Genomic DNA, 18,869 nt, shown 5'->3' on the forward strand with positions numbered 1-18,869 from the left:
CCAGCTGGCCCTGGGAATGTCAAATTCATGAAAGGAAATCTGGGTCAAGGAGACAACTTTGTACTACAATTGTTTTGAGGCAAGAGTCTTGTTTATCCCATGCTTCTCTTTTTTTTCCCTCCCTGAGACAGTTTCTCTGTGTAGCCCTGGCTGTTCTGGAACTGTCTCTGAAGACCAGGCTGCCCTCGAACTAAGAGACTCAACCAAGTGCTGGGATTAAACGCATGTGCCAGCACTGCCTGGCTCAAACTCGGTATATAGCTGAAGCTGGCTTGAATTCCTGATCCCGTCTCAACCACTTGAGTGCTGAAAATGACATGTATCTGATACCACAACTGGCTCAAAAAAAATGTTTAAAAGTACAAAAGTAGAGACTCAGAAATGGTATATACATTTATTAGGAGCCAGACTTAACAGTATTAGATTGGGGATGCATACACTTAGATTCAACGTATCTTGGGGTCAGAGAGATGGTTCAGTGGTTAAGAGCATTTACTGCTTTTGTAGAGAACCAGGGGTTCGGTTCTCAACAGCCACATGGTAGCTTATAATGGTAACTCAAGTTTCGGGGGATGTGACACCTTCTTCTTATATCCTTGGGTACCTGTCATTCATATACACATACATGCAAGCAAAACACTCATCACATAAAATAAAAACACGTTAAAAATTTTTAAATATACCTCCCTTGAATATGGTAAAAAAAAAAAAAAACAAAACAATTTTATCCAGGGCAAGCAGTTCACAAACACATTAAACTTCCCAAGATTCGTCTGCTCAGCAAGCAAAATAACCAGGAAAGCCTTCTCTGCAGAGACCTGATAGGTTAGCACAGAAACCCAGATAACAGTTCTTGTACATTTGGGTTAGTATTAAGTAGCTAGCTCTGGAAGGGACTCTGGAAAGAGAAAGAGGCCAGCTCGCCCTGCACTCCTCTAGCATCCTTGTTACCCACCCAGTTTTGGGTCAAACAGAGCCATCTTAATTCCACAACTCCACATTGCGAGCCCAGAAGTGCACCCTGAGTGAGGATACACTGTTCTCCACAACTCTGCATCGAGTGTGAGATGAAGCAATCAGAGGCAAGATGAATACCTAAGCAAGCTTCCCCGCCTCCTGGGCCTCCTCAGTGGAAAAAGCTGTTGGCAACAGACACAGAAATACGGTTTTGAAGGACATAGTGGTGCAAGCCAGGGATGCCCACACTTAGGCAAGGAGACCCATGCAAGTTCAAGGCCAGCCAAGTCCTACCAAGGAAGAAACATGGCAGACCAGGACGCAGTCATCAAGCCCAGGAGGAAGCTGGGATTCAAGAAGACCTTCCAGAGCTCACATTGGTCCTCCCTCTCACTCGGAAGGCTGAGGGCAGGAGATCCACCACGAGTTGGAACCGTGAGAGGCGTCGCAAAATAAATATAATAATAATGAAGTAAAGCTATTCGGAGCCGGGCGTGGTGGCGCACGCCTTTAATCCCAGCACTTGGGAGGCAGAGGCAGGCGGATTTCTGAGTTCGAGGCCAGCCTGGTCTACAAAGTGAGCTCCAGGACAGCCAGAGCTATAAAGAGAAACCCTGTCTCGAAAAACCAAAAAAAAAAAAAAAAAAAAAGCTATTCGGATCTGTCAGAACCATAGGGCTTTGAGAGGGAAGAGAAGCAATGTGGAGTTGTGGAATTAAGGACAGAAGGGACGGGAGCTGGCTCCCCCTACGAGTCAGCCTGGGAAAGTCCTGTCGCTCTCCAAGAGGACAAGACCTAGAATCGGGGGAAACTGTTCGCAAGTGAACGCCCTGGAAAGGAGGACGGACAAATTCCGCAGGGTAACGAGTTACGAGGTCCTGCACCCTTCGCGAGAGTGAGCTCGCAGCTCCGGAACCTCGTGCAGAGGCTGGCGGGCGCCAGGGGAGTGACAGGAGGCAGGGCCATCCCATCCCGCCTCGGTCCAGCCGCCAACCCTGGAGCCCCCGACTCACCTTCCTCCCTCCCCGCCGGCTGCGCACCGGACACAGCTTCCCACAGGCGACGCGCCCTCTCGCGGTCAAAGCGCACTCCGTCCGGTTCCCGACCCTCCGGCTCCTCGGAGCTCTTGTACGGTCCGGCTCCTCCAGGGTCCGCAGCATCCGTAGCATCGGGCGCAGGACACTCCATCTTTCCGGCAAGACGCGCCGTTAAGGAGGTGCGCATGCGGCCTGCTACCACCAGCAGTGGGTAGGCGGGGATTTGACCCGGCCAGCAACTCTCGCGAAGTTTGGGCTCTGCAGAGTCCCGCTGGGGCGGGGCCCTGAGGAGGCGGGGCCCTGAGGAGGCGGGGCCCTGAGGCTCATTTTATTTTGGTTCCTCTGGCGCCTTAGGAGTCCAGTGAATTGGAAAAAAAAAACGGTGCACGTTGATCAGTTCTTAGCTCAGGGCTCTCAGCTTTGCTCGCGGTGAGCCACTGACGGACACTTGTCATTTCCTTTTGTTATATGTGGAAAATTTTCTCCCATTTCTTCTTCTTCTTTTTTTTTTTTTTTTTTTTTTTTTGGTTTTTCGAGACAGGGTTTCTCTGTGTAGCCCTGGCTGTCCTGGAACTGGAACTCACTCTGTAGACCAGGCTGGCCTCGAACTCAGAAATCCGCCTGCCTCTGCCTCCTGAGTGCTGGGATTAAAGGCGTGTGCCACCATGCCCGGCAATTTCTCCCATTTCTTTGGAAGAGAACCTAAGACCCAGATTCTAGAAATGTTTTACTTAGCTTATTAAAGCAGACATAATGGTAGAAGCTCTTCGTCTCAATACACGGGAGGTGGAGGATATAAGATTAGGAGCTCGAGGCCAGCCTGGGCTACCTGAGACCCTGTCTAAAAAGCACTTACTAATAGCCGAGCATGGTGGCTCATACTTGCTATTCCAAAATTTGGGAGACTAAGGTTAGAGAAATGCACATTTGAGAAAAAAAAAACAAAAAACAAAAACAACAACAACAAAAAAACCATTGTTTGAGAAAAAGATAGTTAAGGCGGTGGTCAAAGTACTCTGGAGGACACAAGATGACCAGGAGTTCAAGACAAACCTCTGCTCCAATAATAGATCATCTCTCAACGGAACAAAACACACTCACAAAACAAACAAAAACCCAGACAATAATCAGGTTGGATGTGATGCCTGCCTGTAATTATATCATTCTGGAGGCTGAGGCAGGAGAATTATCATGATGTATTTGAGGCTAGTGTTGGGGCCATCTTCACTTTATGGGGTCTGGATGAGAGAGTTAGATCTTCTCCTTGGTCTGCAGTGTTTGATAAGTTCTCTGGGCTTGTTCTCAGTTCATTCCCAATAGGTTTATGAGGTAGCATTCTCTGTTCTCAGGAATAAGTCGTTTATCAATCTCTGCCGATGAGTGGTGCCGAGCAAATAGGAGTTTGGGTCCACTGAGGAGTACACTTACCTTCTACCCTCAAGATGGAGTCACAGGCTGCTTATAAAATGGAATCTTGCTCCATTTTACATGGTAGGAAACAAAACAAAACACTGTTTTACATGATAATGAGGTAAAATGGGGCACTGCTGACCTTATATTGCTGTAATATTAGTTACATTATTATTGTTGTTGTTGTTACTGTTTTATTATTATTATTTGTTATATTTTTGAGACAGGACCTATGTAGCCCTGGCTGTCCTGGGACTTACTCTGTAGACCCAACTGGCCTTGAACTCATAAAGATCTACCTGCTTCTGCCTGCCAAGTGCTGAGACCACCACCCCCACCCCCTTTTCGGGAGAGGTGGGGAAACCGACCTACCAATGCCTTCTGAGTTCTGAGATAAAAGTCCTGGCTTCAGTAAGATTTTATTTTTAAAGATTTATTTTTATGTATATGAGTACACGGTAGCTGTCTTCAGAAGAGGGCATTGGATCTCATTACAGATGGTTACTGGGATTACCATGTGGTTGCTGGGAACTGAACTCGGGACCTCTGGAAGAGCAGTCAGTACTCTTAACCACTGAGCCATCTCTCCAGCCTCTTCAGTAAGATTTTTTTTTTTTTTTTTTTTTCGAGACAGGATTTCTCTGTATAGCCCTGGCTGTCCTGGAACTCACTTTGTAGACCAGGCTGGTCTCGAACTCAGAAGTCTGCCTGCCTCTGCCTCCTGAGTGCTGGGATTAAAGACGTGCGCCACCATGCCCAGCTTAGTAAGATTTTTTAGGAGCTATCAAACGTTGAGTTTTTTTTTTTTTTTTTTTTCGGTTTTTCGAGACAGGGTTTCTCTGTATAGCCCTGGCTGTCCTGGAACTCACTTTGTAGACCAGGCTGGCCTCGAACTCAGAAATCCGCCTGCCTCTGCCTCCCGAGTGGTGGGATTAAAGGCGTGCGCCACCACGCCCGGCCAAACGTTGAGTTTTATTTGTTAAATTTTATTGTAGGAATATTTCATATTTTTTTCATCTTTGACATTTCTGCTGTTGCCTTTTTTTTCCTCCTCAAGGAAATGGGCTTTCTGGAGCATATATTTCAAGGAAATATATGTTGTAGCAATTTCAGTATTATTATTATTTAATTTTTTTTTTTTTTTTTACTTTTTATTGGTTCTTTGTGGATTTCACATCATGTACCCCATCCCACTCATCTCCCCCTCCTCTCGTACCTGCCCTCCACTCTTGTAATCTCTCCTTAGCAGAGAGCAAGATTCAGGTTTTTTTTTTTTTTGTTTTGTTTTGTTTTTTTTTTGAGACAGGGTTTCTCTGTGTAGCCCTGGCTGTCCTGGAACTCACTTTGTAGACCAGGCTGCCTCCCAAGTGCTAGGATTAAAGGCATGCGCCACCACGCCCAGCAAGATTCTGTATTTTTTTTTTTTTTTTGGTTTTTCGAGACAGGGTTTCTCTGTGTAGCCCTGGCTGTCCTGGCACTCACTTTGTAGACCAGGCTGGCCTCGAACTCAGAAATCCGCCTGCCTCTGCCTCCCGAGTGCTGGGATTAAAGGCGTGCGCCACCACGCTGGGCAAGATTCTGTATTTTTTTTTTTTTTTTTTTTTTTTGGTTTTTCGAGACAGGGTTTCTCTGTGTAGCCTTGGCTGTCCTGGAACTCACTTTGTAGACCAGGCTGGCCTCGAACTCAGAAATCCGCCTGCCTCTGCCTCCCGAGTGCTGGGATTAAAGGCGTGCGCCACCACGCTGGGCAAGATTCTGTATTTTTTTTTTTTTTTTTTTTTTGGTTTTTCGAGACAGGGTTTCTCTGTGTAGCCTTGGCTGTCCTGGAACTCACTTTGTAGACCAGGCTGGCCTCGAACTCAGAAATCCGCCTGCCTCTGCCTCCCGAGTGCTGGGATTAAAGGCGTGCGCCACCACGCTGGGCAAGATTCTGTATTTTTTTTTTTTTTTTTTTTTTGGTTTTTCGAGACAGGGTTTCTCTGTGTAGCCTTGGCTGTCCTGGAACTCACTTTGTAGACCAGGCTGGCCTCGAACTCAGAAATCCGCCTGCCTCTGCCTCCCGAGTGCTGAAGATTCTGTATTTTTAAGTTGTGTTTTAGGATGCTTAAATTCTGCTGAGTCGATCAGACATTAACATTATACCATCCGAGAGTTTCTAAGTAGTCATGTGAACATTTAATTTGAACGTAATTTTGGATTCATGCAAATAAAGTAACCAGAGGAAGCTTGATGTAGCAGAGCTTATTTCGAAGGGTGTCTGGGGACCCTATAGGCTTTCCTTGGTTTCCCCTAAACCCCTCTCTTAACAGCACTCAGGGACCCAGGAACTGTGTGAGCATACGTGTGAGCATACAGCGGCCCACAGGGCTCCGCGCCTGCGCGCCCCGCCCCTCCCCGCCCCTGCCGCCTCCAGCCGCCGCGCGCGCTCTCCACTTTCTAAAGAGTTGCGGCCGCTCGCGACCCCCAGCGTTCAGGAGGCGCTGGGCGGCGCTGCCAGATCCTCGGTGAGTACGCGGCCGTCGGGGGCCGCTTGCTTCCCGCTGCCAGCCGGGCGGCTGCCGCTGCGCCTGAGGCGCGCCTCGCAGCGACTAGGCCTCTCGGCCGGGCGGAAGCCGATGCCAGCCGGGTCGCTCTCGCAGCTGCCGGGCGGCCCGGGCGCTCGCGCTCCCCGGGGTCCCCCTCCCTCTGCGGGCGGCCTTCGTCGTCCGGGGCGCCCTCTCTTGCTCTCCGGGCTTCCTGGTAGCCTGGTCGCCCGCCCGGCTAACGGACCGTCCGAGGACCGCCTAGGCCCGCTGCCTGCCCCACGTTACTTTGCTTGTCTTGTGGTAGTTGGCTTCATTAGTTCTTCGCCCGCCCGAGACACCGCTACCACCCGGGTCTCTCTGTGTAGCCCTGGCTGGCTTTGAACTCACAGGGTACCCAAGATGGCTTCTATAGAACTCGCCATCCTCCTGCCTCAGTCTTCCGAGAAAAAATTTCCCCTGGAAATCTATCATTTACCACTTAACATAGTCAGTCGAGCCTAGTGCGTTTCTCTCGTGGCTGTTGACAGGCGGTGTGTCAGAAACCTGTGGGACCAGAGCGTTGGTCCCCTCAGAGATGGAGCTGGGTGTGAATCTGGACCGATTCTCTCCAGGCTTCTTGCATGTAGTCATCATATGATGTACGGGCAACGCTGCGGAAAAAGTGAGCCCAATGGTTAGGGTGTTGTTTGGTTTGTTAGGAGAGACAGTGCTTTGTAGCACAAATAAAGTCTACTTGGAGTGTCATTTCCCAGCATAGCCACTTGCCAACTCCTCTTTTACTAAAGTTCCTAATGTGTTAGGGCGCGTTAGGGTTCTTGAGAGAAACAACCTCAGTATTGAGTGTGAGAAACCTACAAGTTTGTCTATTGATTCAGGCAGTGATAACTTATTGCTCGGAGTGAGTTTGAAATCTTATTTTTGCACACTTGTGGGCACACGTGGGTGTGAACACACACACACGCACACATGGGCACACACACACACCACCCTCCACCACTACACCGATGTCTGTGGGAATCTTCTTAAATGTCTCTCCATCTTAATTGGGACAGGGTCTCTTGGAGTTGGTTGGTATGTCTGGCTGGCTTCCTCGGGGATCCCCCTACTCACTATCCACCTGCTAGAATTTACCCACTGAATAATCTCCCCTGAATTCTGTTGTTATATATGTATGTATGTGTGTGTGTAAGAGAGAGAGAGAGAGAGAGAGAGAGAGAGAGAGAGAGAGAGAGAGAGATTTTATAGGTATGCATTTACCTTACTCAGTTACAGAAACAAATCACTCTTAATTATAATCAGTTGATAAAGGAGTTTAATCTATCAAGCTTTCTCACTTCTTCTTTTGTGCTAGAGATCAACCCCAAGAGCCCTGTGCATTTATAAGTTTTATTTTATGTTTTTGACACAAAGTCTCACTATATAGTTCTGCCTGGCCTGAAAATTGCTATGTAGACCATGCTGGATCAAACTTACAGAGATCTCTTGCTTCTGCCTCCCAAGAGGTGGAATTCAAGGCTCTATTATTATTATTATTATTACTATTATTACTGGTTTTTTGAGACAGGGTTTCTCTGTGTAGCCCTGGCTGTCCTGGAATTCACTGTGTAGACCAGGCTGGCCTCGAACTCAGAAATCCGCCTGCCTCTGCCTCCCAAGTGCTGGGATTAAAGGCATGTATGTGTCACCACTGCCCAGCTGGCTATTTTTTTTAAAATAAAATAAAATAAAAATAAATTTTATTTTAAAATTTAAAATAAAAGTAATTAAAAATTGTTAGTACCTGCACTCCTGTGTACATGTATACACACACACACACTTAAAAATATTAAAAAGCTGGGCAGTGCTGGTACACGTCTTTAATCCCAGCACTTGGGAAGCAGAGGCAGGCGGATTTCTGAGTTCAAGGCCAGCCTGGTCTACAGAGTGAGTTCCAGGTCAGCCAGGGCTATACAGAGAAACCCTGTCTCGAAAAACCAAATGAAATAAAATAAAATAAAATAAAATAAAATAATTTAAAAAATAAAATAAAATAAAAAGTGGGCTGAGCCGGGCGTGGTGGTGCACGCCTTTAATCCCAGCACCTGGGAGGGAGAGGCAGGCGGATTTCTGAGTTCGAGGCCAGTCTGGTCTACAAAGTGAGTTCCAGGACAGTCAGGGCTGTGCAGAGAAACCCTGTCTCAAAAAAAAAAAAAAAAAATCAAAAAATCAAAAAATGGGCTGGAGCCGGGCGTGGTGGCGCACGCCTTTAATCCCAGCACTCGGGAGGCAGAGGCAGGCGGATTTCTGAGTTCGAGGCCAGCCTGGTCTACAAAGTGAGCTCCAGGACAGCCAGAGCTATAAAGAGAAACCCTGTCTCGAAAAACCAAAAAAAAAAAAAAAAAAAAAAAAAAAAAAAAGGGCTGGAGAGATTGCTCAGCAGTTACGAGCATTGACTACTCTTCTGGAGGTCCTGAGTTCAAATCTCTGCAACCACAGGTAGCTCACAACCATTCACAGTGAGATCTGGCTCCCTCTTCTGGTGTGTCTGAAGACAGCTACAGTGTACTTACATACAATAAATAAATTTAAAAAATTAATAATAATAAAAAATAAAGATGTCAGCTATAAGTATCATAAATTACAGATTTTAGAAAAATTACTTGTATTGAAGATATGACTGCTATTGGCATACTGTTTTCAGTAATACAACAGGAATAGGAAATGTGTAAGTTAGAAGCCACTTCATAGAGGGTATTTTCCTAGGGGTATTTTTCCTAGGGTCCTAATTCTCCAGGTTTCTCCTATGCTAATTCCTACGTTTATGCCATATGCTCTTCTAGCTGTAAAGGTTGCTTCTTTGTTTTTGATGTGGTGGTGGTGCTGAATCAAACCTAGAGCCTTGCACATGCAGGGTGGCTGGCTGCTGAGCTACATCTCTGGCCCTTCACCGTGTTTTATTACCCCCACCCCATATCTGCCTTCAGGTAATAGCCTCCTGTGTCTTGTCCTTCTGTAGCTTACTTACTTATTTATTCATGTAGCTGCTGAGGATGGAAACCAAAGCCTTGTACATGATAATAACATGTTCTACTACTGAGCTATACCCCAGTCGTTTTAATAAAACATTTAATAATTTAAATATCTACTTTATGCTACTGATTCATTCAGCAAATATTTCTGTGCGTATACCATGTGTTAATTCTTGTTAGAGGTGCTATAAAGGTAATGGAGTCAGGCATGGTTGTGCATACCTTTAATCACCACCCTTGGAAGGCAGAGGCAGGCTCTGTGAGTTCAAGGCCAGTGGGTTCTACATAGTGAGTTCTAGGCCAGCTAGAGTTGTGCAGAGATATTGGAGTTAGGTTTTGGGATTAGCAGGTAAAAATGGCAGTGTTTTACTTGTTTGGTTAGTGACTTTCCTGAACTTGTTTCCTCATAAACACAACATGCTTTTCAGATTTCTTAGAATGACTTGGAATAGTCACTCATGAAACACATATTACTGCTTAAAATTGTTTTTAAGGTATCATTACATATAGTAAAAGGAACCATTTTTTACTGTTTTATTCATATTTATTTATTTATTTATTATTAGATATTTTCTTTATATACATTTCAAATGCTATCCTGAAAGTTCCCTATACCCTCCCTCTGTCCTGTTCCCCTACCCACCCACTCCTGCTTCTTGGCCCTGATGTTCCCCTGTACTGGGGCATATAAAGTTTGCAATACCAAGGGACCTCTCTTTCCTGTGATGGCCTACTATGCCATCTTCTGCTACATATGCAGCTAGAGACATGAGCTCTGGGGGTACTGCTTAGTTCATATTGTTGTTCTACCTATAGGGTTGCAGACCCCTTCAGCTCCTTGGGTGCTTTCTCTAGCTTCTCCATTGGGGGCCCTGTGTTCCATCTTATAGATGACTGTGAGCATCCACTTCTGTATTTGCCAGGTACTGGCATAGTCTCATACGAGACAGCTATAAAAGGGTCCCTTCAGCAAAATCTTTCTGGCATATGCAATAGTGTCTGGGTTTAGTAGCTGATTATGGGATGGATCCCCGGGTGGGGTCATCTCTGGATAGTCCATCCTTTCGTCTTAGCTCCAAACTTTGTCTCTGTAACTCCTTTCATGGGTATTTTGTTCCCTATTCTAAGGAGGAATGAAGTATCCATGCATTGGTCTTTTTTCTTGATTTTCTTGTGTTTTGCACTATGTTTCTGAGCTAATATCCACTTATCAGTGAGTGCATATCTAATGACTTCTTTTGTGATTGGGTTACCCCACTAAGGATGATAACCTCCAGATACATCCATTTGTCCAAGAATTTCATAAATCCATTGTTTTTAATAGCTGAGTAGTACTCCATTGTGTAAATGTACCACATTTTCTGTATCCATTTTTCTGTTGAGGGACATCTGGGTTCTTTCCAGCTTCTGGCTATTATAAATAAGGCTTCTATGAATATAGAGGAGCATGTGTTGTTATTACCAGTTGGAACTTCTTCTGGGTATATGCCCAGGAGAGGTATTGCTGGATCTTCCGGTAGTATTATGTCCAATTTTCTGAGGAACCTCCAGACTGACGAAAGGAACCATTGTTAACTGTGACTTAAGGTACATATGTAACTACCACCCAAATGGCAATAATACATTTTCAGCAACCCTGAAAGTTTCATTCTGTCCTTCCCAGTGAATTTTATTAGTAACCAGTGTTTTGATTTAGATCATTTGAAGTTAATTTTAGCTTTATTGCCCTATAAGTCATATATAGTGTATATACCTTTTGTCATCTGCTCTATGTTTTTTAGTATATTCACAGGATTAAGTAGCTATCATAATTCGGAGCAGTAAAATTTATCTTAAGGAAAATTCCACCCATTCAGTCATATCACTATCTACTTTGCCAATTCCCCCAACTCAGTCCTAAATAATTATTTATTTACAGACTCTTGATTTACTGCTGTTGATATTTTATATTAGTGGAATCAAACACTTGAGTATTTGTGGTCCTTTAGAAGTAGCTTCTTTCATTTGTGATGTTTTCAAGCTTTAGATCATTAATGCTTTATTTTTATGGTGAGTCATAAAATATATACCATATTTTATCAGTTAGTGACCATTTGAATTGCTTCCATTTCAGAGTACTGTTAAATAATGCTTCTATCAACATTTGTGTAGTTTAGTTTTGAAGATGTGTTTTTATTTTATGTGTATGAGTATCTTGTCTGCACAGGTGTTTTTGCATCATTTGTGTGCTTGGTGCCTGTGGGGGTCAGAAGAAGGTGTTGGTTCTCCTGAAACTGGCGTTACAGCTAGTTGTGAGCCAAGCCATCTCTCCAGCCCCAACCACCTATCTTAATTTCTTTGATCAATGTTTTGTTTTCAGATTACAAATTTTATGTACCTTTTTCATTAAAGCTATACTTAATTTTATGGTTTGGAGCACAAAAGTTTTAATTTAGATATAGTCTTTCTGTTTCCTTATAGCTTGTGCTTTGATATTTCATATTTAACATACCATTGTTTATTATCCTAGTTGAGAAGAATTTATGCTTATGCTGATGTTTATGCCTTAAAGAGTTTTATATGTTTTGTTCTTAGGTTTAGGCCTTTGGTTCATTTCATGAATCTTTTGTGTATATGTGTGGCAAGGACTTAATATAATTTAATTTATTAAATGTGTACTTCCAGTTGTCTTAGTACCATTTTTTTGAAAAGGCCTTCTTTCACTGAAAATATTATTATATAAAAAGTTATTATATTAACACTGCTATATAATTATTTGACAAGATGACAGTGTCTTTGAGTCTTTGTTATGTTTCATTGGTCTGTGTATCTATCTCTGTGTCAGGGCCTTGATGTTTTGTTAACTGTTCTTTTTTCCGTGTTTTGAAATCGGAGTGTTTGAATTTTCACGTTTGTTCCTTTATTGGTCAATACTGTTTTATCTTTTTGGGACTCTTCATTTAGGATCAGCTTGTTTACTTCCTCAAGAAAGCCAAATAGGGGCTGGAGAGGTGGCTTTTTGGTTAAGAGCAATGGTACTAAGACGACTGGAAGTATACATTTAATAAATTATATAAAGTCCTTGCCACACATATACACAAAAGATTCATGAAATGAACCAAAGGCCTAAACCTAAGAACAAAACATATAAAACTCTTATTTATTTATTTTTATTTTATTTTTTAAATATCTATTTACTTATTATATGTAAGTACACTGTAGCTGTCTTCAGTCACTCCAGAAGAGAGCATCAGATTTTGTTACGGATGGTTGTGAGCCACCATGTGGTTGCTGGGATTTGAACTCAGGACCTTTGGAAGAGCAGTCAGCGATCTTAACCACTGAGCTATCTCACCAGCCCAAGCTCTTTTTTAAAAAATACTAATACTCCATACTGGAGGAAGTGTGACAGGGCAAGATTTGAGGTTTTAGATGCTCAAGCCAGGGTCAGTAGCACTCTCTGTTCCTGTTGCCTGCTGATCTGGATGTAGAACTCTCAGCTCCTATTCCAGAACCTTGTCTGCCCGGATGCTGCTGTGCTTCTGGCCATGATGATAATGGACTAAACTTCTGAATCTGTAAGCCAGCCCCAATCAAATGTTTATAAGAGTAGGCCACACCTACTCCAACAAGACCACACCTCCTAATAGTGGGCCTCTTGGAGCCATTTTCATTCAAATCACCACAAGTGTACCATCTAAATTATTACATAAATACATAAACATTAACTATAAGATTTTGGGGGAGATTCCTTAACGGATTGAGGCATTGAGGTTTTTGTTTTTGTTACTCAAATTTGGACACAATAGTTATAATGGCTAGGTTGGCTTCTATCTTGTGATCTTTCTACCTCTGTTTCCTGATGTGCTGGGATCCACTGCACCTTACTAAGAGTATTAGTATTTTTTTAAAAAAGACCTTTTAGGTAAACTGTTACTGAATACTTGAGGAAACTACTTGTGCAAATTAATATATAAGGAACCAAGATAAATTGTTTTTAATGCTATTGAAATTTCACTAGCATTTTCTGTGTGTATATATGTACAGATTTACATATGTCCAACACTTATATAGAAATGTGTATGCATACATGTATATATTCCTTTATAGAAAAAAGTAAAAATTTTAATGAATAATAGAAAAGTTCTAAAGTCTAGATTTATTTCCCTTAAATGGCTGTCATTTGCTCTTATATGACCAAATTGAATAATCTCTAGATTAGAAACTTATTTTTTGAGTAAATATTGAACTTGCATTTTAGGTAAAAGGATGCCACGAAGAAAGAAAAAAATTAAAGAAGCCTCTGAAAGCCAGAACTTGGAGAAGAAGGATCTGGAAACAAGCAGTTCTGTCAGTATAAAGAAGAAGCGTAGACTTGAGGACTTACTCATAGTGATATCTGATAGTGACGGAGAGGTCGGTATTTGACATGGAATTGTGAGTCTCAAGCTAGGCCTCTTTACACATACACACAAGGCTTTGTTTTGACTGTACCTTCCTACTAGCTTGTTGAATTCATTTGGATCTTACTTGATTTTCTTTTGATTTCTAAAGGGCATTGTGGATTATTTAAAAGAGCATGTGGTCATATTATTTGGCTGGGGATGAATGATAAGTTTTTGTTTTTGTAATATGTTAACCCAATGTGATTTCAGAACTGTTAGAGTAAAATCAAATAGAAAGTGTAATTTGTGTTTGAAAGGTAAGAGAAAATGTGACAGCTTCCTGGGATGGATTCCAGGCTTCCTGCATGCTAGGGACTATGCTGCCTGCTTGGCCAAGAACACAATGTTACTGTGGAAAGGCTTCGAGGAGAGAGAGTGTCTAGATTTTAAACCTCCCCTTTCTTTACCATTTCTCTTTCTTTCTTTTTACCTGTGTGTTAGATCAGATACAGTGCATTATGAACCAACTCAGAGTGTCTCACATCCTTTATTTTACTCGGTGGGAGAAGCATTCGTTTTTCTCTGACACAATCACCTGTGACTCTTGTTTTTCATTTTCATACCTGATTGGTCACCACATGCTTTAGGTTTAACTCAAGTTTGTTTCCATTGCTATTTCTTTGTCTGTTCATCTGTTATGTAGACTTTTGCTGTAGACTCTCTGAAATGTCTCTTCTGCCCTGTTTTTCCTCCTGACATTTTACTTCACCTACTGCAACTGTTTATTTAGATATGTGTGTGGGTGTGTGGGTATGTGAGTGTTCACATACATGAGAGGCATAACATGAATTTATTCTGTATTCATCATTGCAGAAACTGTCCTATCTTAGAGTCCCTTTCCTATTGTTTTCCTTTCTACCCATTGCTATATTTGCTTTCCTTTCCTTTGCCTTTCCTTAGTTTTCATTTTAAATTTTAAGTTTTTGCATTGAAAATAGATTTTCTTTATACAATATATTCTGATTTTGGTTTCCATTCCCCCAATTCTTCTTGAATCCTCCCCAGCCCCCATCCACTCTAATGCCTGTCCTTTCTCCCTCTCATTAGCGTACAAGCTGGCATCTAAAAAATAATAAGATAAAAACAAACAAATGAATAGGACAAAACAAACAGAAGAAAAAGAACCAAAGAAAAAGCACAAGAAATGCATATAGATGCTGAGACACACAAGTTCACACATAGACATTCATAAAAATACAACACTGGAAACTTATAAGGAGAAAAGAAAATTAGTGTGCAGACAAAGCGTTATGAGACAAAGTACCTCCAAAAGATGCTATTGAGTTTCTTTTGTGTTAGTCTTCTACTGCTGGGCATGAGGTCTAACCTTAAAAGTGGTTTGTGAGCCGGGCGTGGTGGCGCACGCCTTTAATCCCAGCACTCGGGAGGCAGAGGCAGGCGGATTTCTGAGTTCGAGGCCAGCCTGGTCTACAAAGTGAGTGCCAGGACAGCCAGGGCTACACAGAGAAACCCTGTCTCGAAAAACCAAAAAAAAAAAAAAAGTGGTTTGTGTACCCACTGAGACCTAGTTTTTCCTTTGTGAACAGTTGTTAATTGGAGGTAGCTTCTAGGTTTGGGATGGAGGCTTATGTCCACTTTCCCTCTGGGAACTGGGACCCACATAGCTTAGACCTGTGCAGGCCCTGTGCATACTGCCACTTATGTGTATCAGTCCTGCTGTGTTTTGAAAGGCTTCCTGGTGTCCTCTATCTCCTCTGACTCTTACTTACACTTCCCTTCTCTTTTTGGGCAGGATTCCCTGAACGCTGAGGAAATATTGTTAGGACTGAGTGTTTTTAGGTCTCTTGCTCTCTGGACATTGTTTCATTGTGGGTCTCCGTTTATTCCCATCTGCTGTAGAAGGAAGCTTCTCTGATGATGGATGAGCAAGACATTGATCTTGTTGGAGTGGCCCTTTCCTTAGTTTATGTGTGTGTTTGTAAGTGTATATTATGTTAACACAGGTCCTGAGGAGGCTAGGAGAGTGTGTCAGATTCCTTGGAGTTTGCTGTTGTGAGCCACCTGATATGGGTGCTGAGAACTGAACTGTAGAACAGGAAGTACTTTCAACCACTGAGACATCTCTATCCTCCCCATTTACCATTTTTTGCATTTTTAAAAAATCCTTAAAAACTCTTTTAGAATATTAAGCAGTTGGTATTAGTGGAAAAAAAACTTGTTAGCCTTTTTTTTTGTTTGTTTGTTTGTTTTTGTTTTTTCAAGACAGGGTTTCTCTGTGTAGCCCTGGCTGTCCTGGAACTCACTCTGTAGACCAGGCTGGCCTTGAACTCAGAAATCTGCCTGCCTCTGCCTCCCGAGTACTGGGACTGAAGAAACTTTCTTAAGTAGTTGCTTTGAGGAATAGGAATTCCCTCAAGTTTAGATTTTTTTTTGTTTAACTGAATTTTGATTTTCACATGATAGCCGCCAATGGATTTTGCCTGGAGGACACCTTTCCTAGTGTCCATTGTAGCACAATTTTCAATGTTAGATACAATTCTGTCTTCAAATTCTTACCGTCAAATTAGTTTATTGTTTATTGTCTTTAAATTCAACTTTACTCAGGTTCTCAAGACACAGGTAGAACGAAGCCAGATTCATGATCAAAATGTGATCAAAACTATCCCAGTTCCTGATAGTCACTGTTCTCTGAAAACTCAGGATCTGGGCTCACACTGTGCATGCTTTTCTCAGCAGCCTTGTCTTACAGGCTCCCAGTAGAATAGTCCACTAAGTTCTGTTTACAGCACTTCAGGGCTTTTCTAGCCCAAGAACCACATGGACGGACTTACAGCAGTGGCCTCACTTGTTAGCACCAGGTTCTGTCTTACGTTGCTTTTTTTTTTTTTTTTTTTTTTAATTTTTGTTTTTTTGAGACAGGGTTTCTCTGTATAGCTCTGGCTGTTCTGGAACTCACTTTGTAGACCAGGCTGGCCTCGAACTCAGAAACCCGCCTGCCTCTGCCTCCCGAGTGCTGGGATTAAAGGTGTGTGCCACCAAGTCCAGCTTAAGTTGCTTTTATGTTGTGATAAAGTACTCTGGACAAAAGCAACTTAAAGGAGAAAAAGTTTATTTGTTTTTTTGTTCCAAAGTCATATAGTCCATTGTGGCATAGAAGACATCCCAGCAGGTAGAGGAGGCATTGTGGCAGGAGCAGGAAGTTGTTGTTTATATTCTTCTACTCTCAGGAAGCAAAATGTGAATAAGAAGTAGGGCAGGCTATAAAACCTCAAGACCTTCCTTCCCCACGACCCACTTCTTCTTGCCGGGCTTCCAGCTGGGAGACAAGGATTCAGACGTGTGTGTGTGTGTGTGTGTGTGTGTGTGTGTGTGTGTATGTGTGTAGCACATTCACAGTCAACCCACAGCCCTACTTGGGGTTTCTTTTACTTTCCTGATCTTTACTGTACCTCATGATCTGAAGGACCTAATACTGCACCCATACTTTCTAAGGGTGAGTTTGTCTATGCTCCTTAATCTGTTGTTTGTTTAAGACAGGGTCTCATTTTGTAGCCTTGGCTGGCCTGGAACTTACTGTGTAGATCAGACTGACCCCGAACTCACAGACATCTGCCTCTGCCTTCCAACTGCTGTCTTCACTCTCTTTTAATTATTTTTCCTGAAGTCTCATTTTCTGACTGTTCTTTGTTCTCATGGCTTGTAGCAATGGGAATATTGATAGTTTTGGTTTTTTTGTTTGTTTGTTTGTTTGTTTTTGATATGCTGATCTAATGACTACCTGTATAGTATGTGTCTTAGTTAGGGTTTCTGTGGCTGTGAAGAGACCATGACCAAGGCAACTGTTATAAAGGAAAACATTTAATTGGGACTGGCTTATAGTTCAGAGGTTTAGTCCATTATTGTCATGGCAAGAAGCATGGTGGCCTGCAGGCTGACATGGTGCTGGAGAAGCAACAGAGAATTCTACTTCTGAACCAACAGGCCCCAGTGAAAGAGGAAAATTACTGACCACCAGAACTCTCACCCCAGAGTACATTCTGAACTCTCACACCAGAGTCAGACCCCCTCTCAAATGAAAACTGTTCCGGGGACATTTCTGAGATAAGGGTTTCCTGGAACGAACCCAGTCCTACCCCTCCCAACTAAGGACTGTGCCAGGGACATTTTTGAGATAAGGGTGTGAGTAAAAACCTCAGTTCCAATGAATCAAGTACATGGCCAAAGTGTGGGACGCGGTTACAAAAGCACTTTGGAAAAACCCTTGGCTGAATCACTTAGTGACGTAAAACCTGTATTTTCCCTGCCCTGCTCCCCCCCTTGCCTCCTTTCTATAAAAGCTTGGGAAAAGTTTGGGCTAATGGCCGGATCTCCTCTGCACCTTGCAGGCTGCATGAGGTCCGGCCCCAGATATCTGGTATATGTGCTTTTTGTTTGTTTTGTTTGCTTTCTTGTCGTTGTTGTATTAAATCTTACTCCCTATACATCTTAAGTACCGGTCTCAGTGTCTTCTTGGGTGCGCGGCTGACCCGAGGCTTGAGTAAGTGCCTCCCTTTGGGAGTTTTGGAGTCTTTCACCAGGAAGTGAACTGAGTCAGTAAGCCTGGCTTGAACTTTTGAGCCCACCCCCTAGTGACATACTTCCTCCAACAAAGCCACACCCACCACCATAAGGCCTCACCTCTCAATAGTGCTCTGGGCCAAACATTCAAACACGTGAGTCTATGGGGCTATTCTTATTAAACCACCACAGCTTTCTTTTCATAATTTCTTTTATTGTCTTTTCTTATTTTGGCTACTATCTGAGCTTTCAGTTTTGATTAGTATTATTTGGCTTTTGCTTTTAATCTATGTAGTAGTTGATCGATATATTTTACTTTCTGCTTTTTTTATTAATAGCATAATTTCTGCAGTATAAGAAGATAGAAATGGAGGAGAAGTGGAGTGGATCTGGGGGAGGTGTGTGTGGGGGACTGGAGGAGTGGAAACTGGAAACTGGTTGGGATGCATTGAAAACAAAAAGAAAATAGAACATATATTTATATGTTTATGTGTGTATTGCTTTCTACTATAGTAGACTACCTTTTGTTTTTGTTTTTTTACTTTTGTAAGCTGATTTTAGGATATCTAACTTTCCTTTCATTCTTTCTTTTCCCTCCCTTTCTTTCTCCCTCCCACTCCTTCTCTCTTTCTCTCTTTCTCTCTTTCTCTCTTTCTCTCTTTCTCTCTTTCTCTCTTTCTTTCTTTCTTTCTTTCTTTCTTTCTTTCTTTCTTTCTTTCTTTCTTTCTTTCCTTCCTTCCTTCCTTCCTTCCTTCCTTCCTTCCTTCCTTTCTCTCTCCCTCTCTTTCTTTCTTTCTTTCTTTCTTTCTTTCTTTCTTTCTTTCTTTCTTTCTTTCTTTCTTTCTTTCTTTCTCTGTGTGTAGGCTTAGCTGCCCTAGAACTCATTCTGTAGACCAGGCTAGCCTTGAACTCACAGAGATCCACTTGCCTCTGCCTCCCAAGTGCCACCAGGATTAAAGGCATGCACCCCTACTACCTAGCTTAACTTTC

At 42.7% G+C, this 18,869-nt stretch overlaps 2 protein-coding genes across 6 annotated transcripts in view; one reads left to right on the forward strand and one right to left on the reverse strand.

Annotated features, from left to right (window-relative positions):
* The window catches only part of Znf346 (zinc finger protein 346), a 28,644-nt gene extending 26,444 nt beyond the window's left edge, over positions 1-2,200 (reverse strand). For all 3 annotated transcript variants that reach the window (XM_085831057.1, XM_085831056.1, XM_085831055.1), the window contains exon 1: positions 1,971-2,200. In XM_085831057.1, the coding sequence (XP_085687183.1) occupies positions 1,971-2,181 (211 nt within the window). In that variant the 5' untranslated portion in view covers positions 2,182-2,200. The remainder of the gene's footprint in view (positions 1-1,970) is intronic.
* A 3,602-nt stretch (positions 2,201-5,802) lies between these two features.
* Positions 5,803-18,869, forward strand: part of Uimc1 (ubiquitin interaction motif containing 1) — a 69,472-nt gene continuing 56,405 nt past the window's right edge. For all 3 annotated transcript variants that reach the window (XM_021180058.2, XM_021180059.3, XM_085831058.1), the window contains exons 1-2: positions 5,803-5,908; positions 13,178-13,332. In XM_021180058.2, coding sequence (XP_021035717.1) covers positions 13,186-13,332 — 147 coding nt within the window. In that variant the 5' untranslated portion in view covers positions 5,803-5,908; positions 13,178-13,185. The remainder of the gene's footprint in view (positions 5,909-13,177; positions 13,333-18,869) is intronic.

The sequence above is a fragment of the Mus caroli genome, unplaced genomic scaffold (assembly GCF_978045245.1).
Source record: "Mus caroli unplaced genomic scaffold, Mus_caroli_1 scaffold_15, whole genome shotgun sequence".
Taxonomy (NCBI): domain Eukaryota; kingdom Metazoa; phylum Chordata; class Mammalia; order Rodentia; family Muridae; genus Mus; species Mus caroli.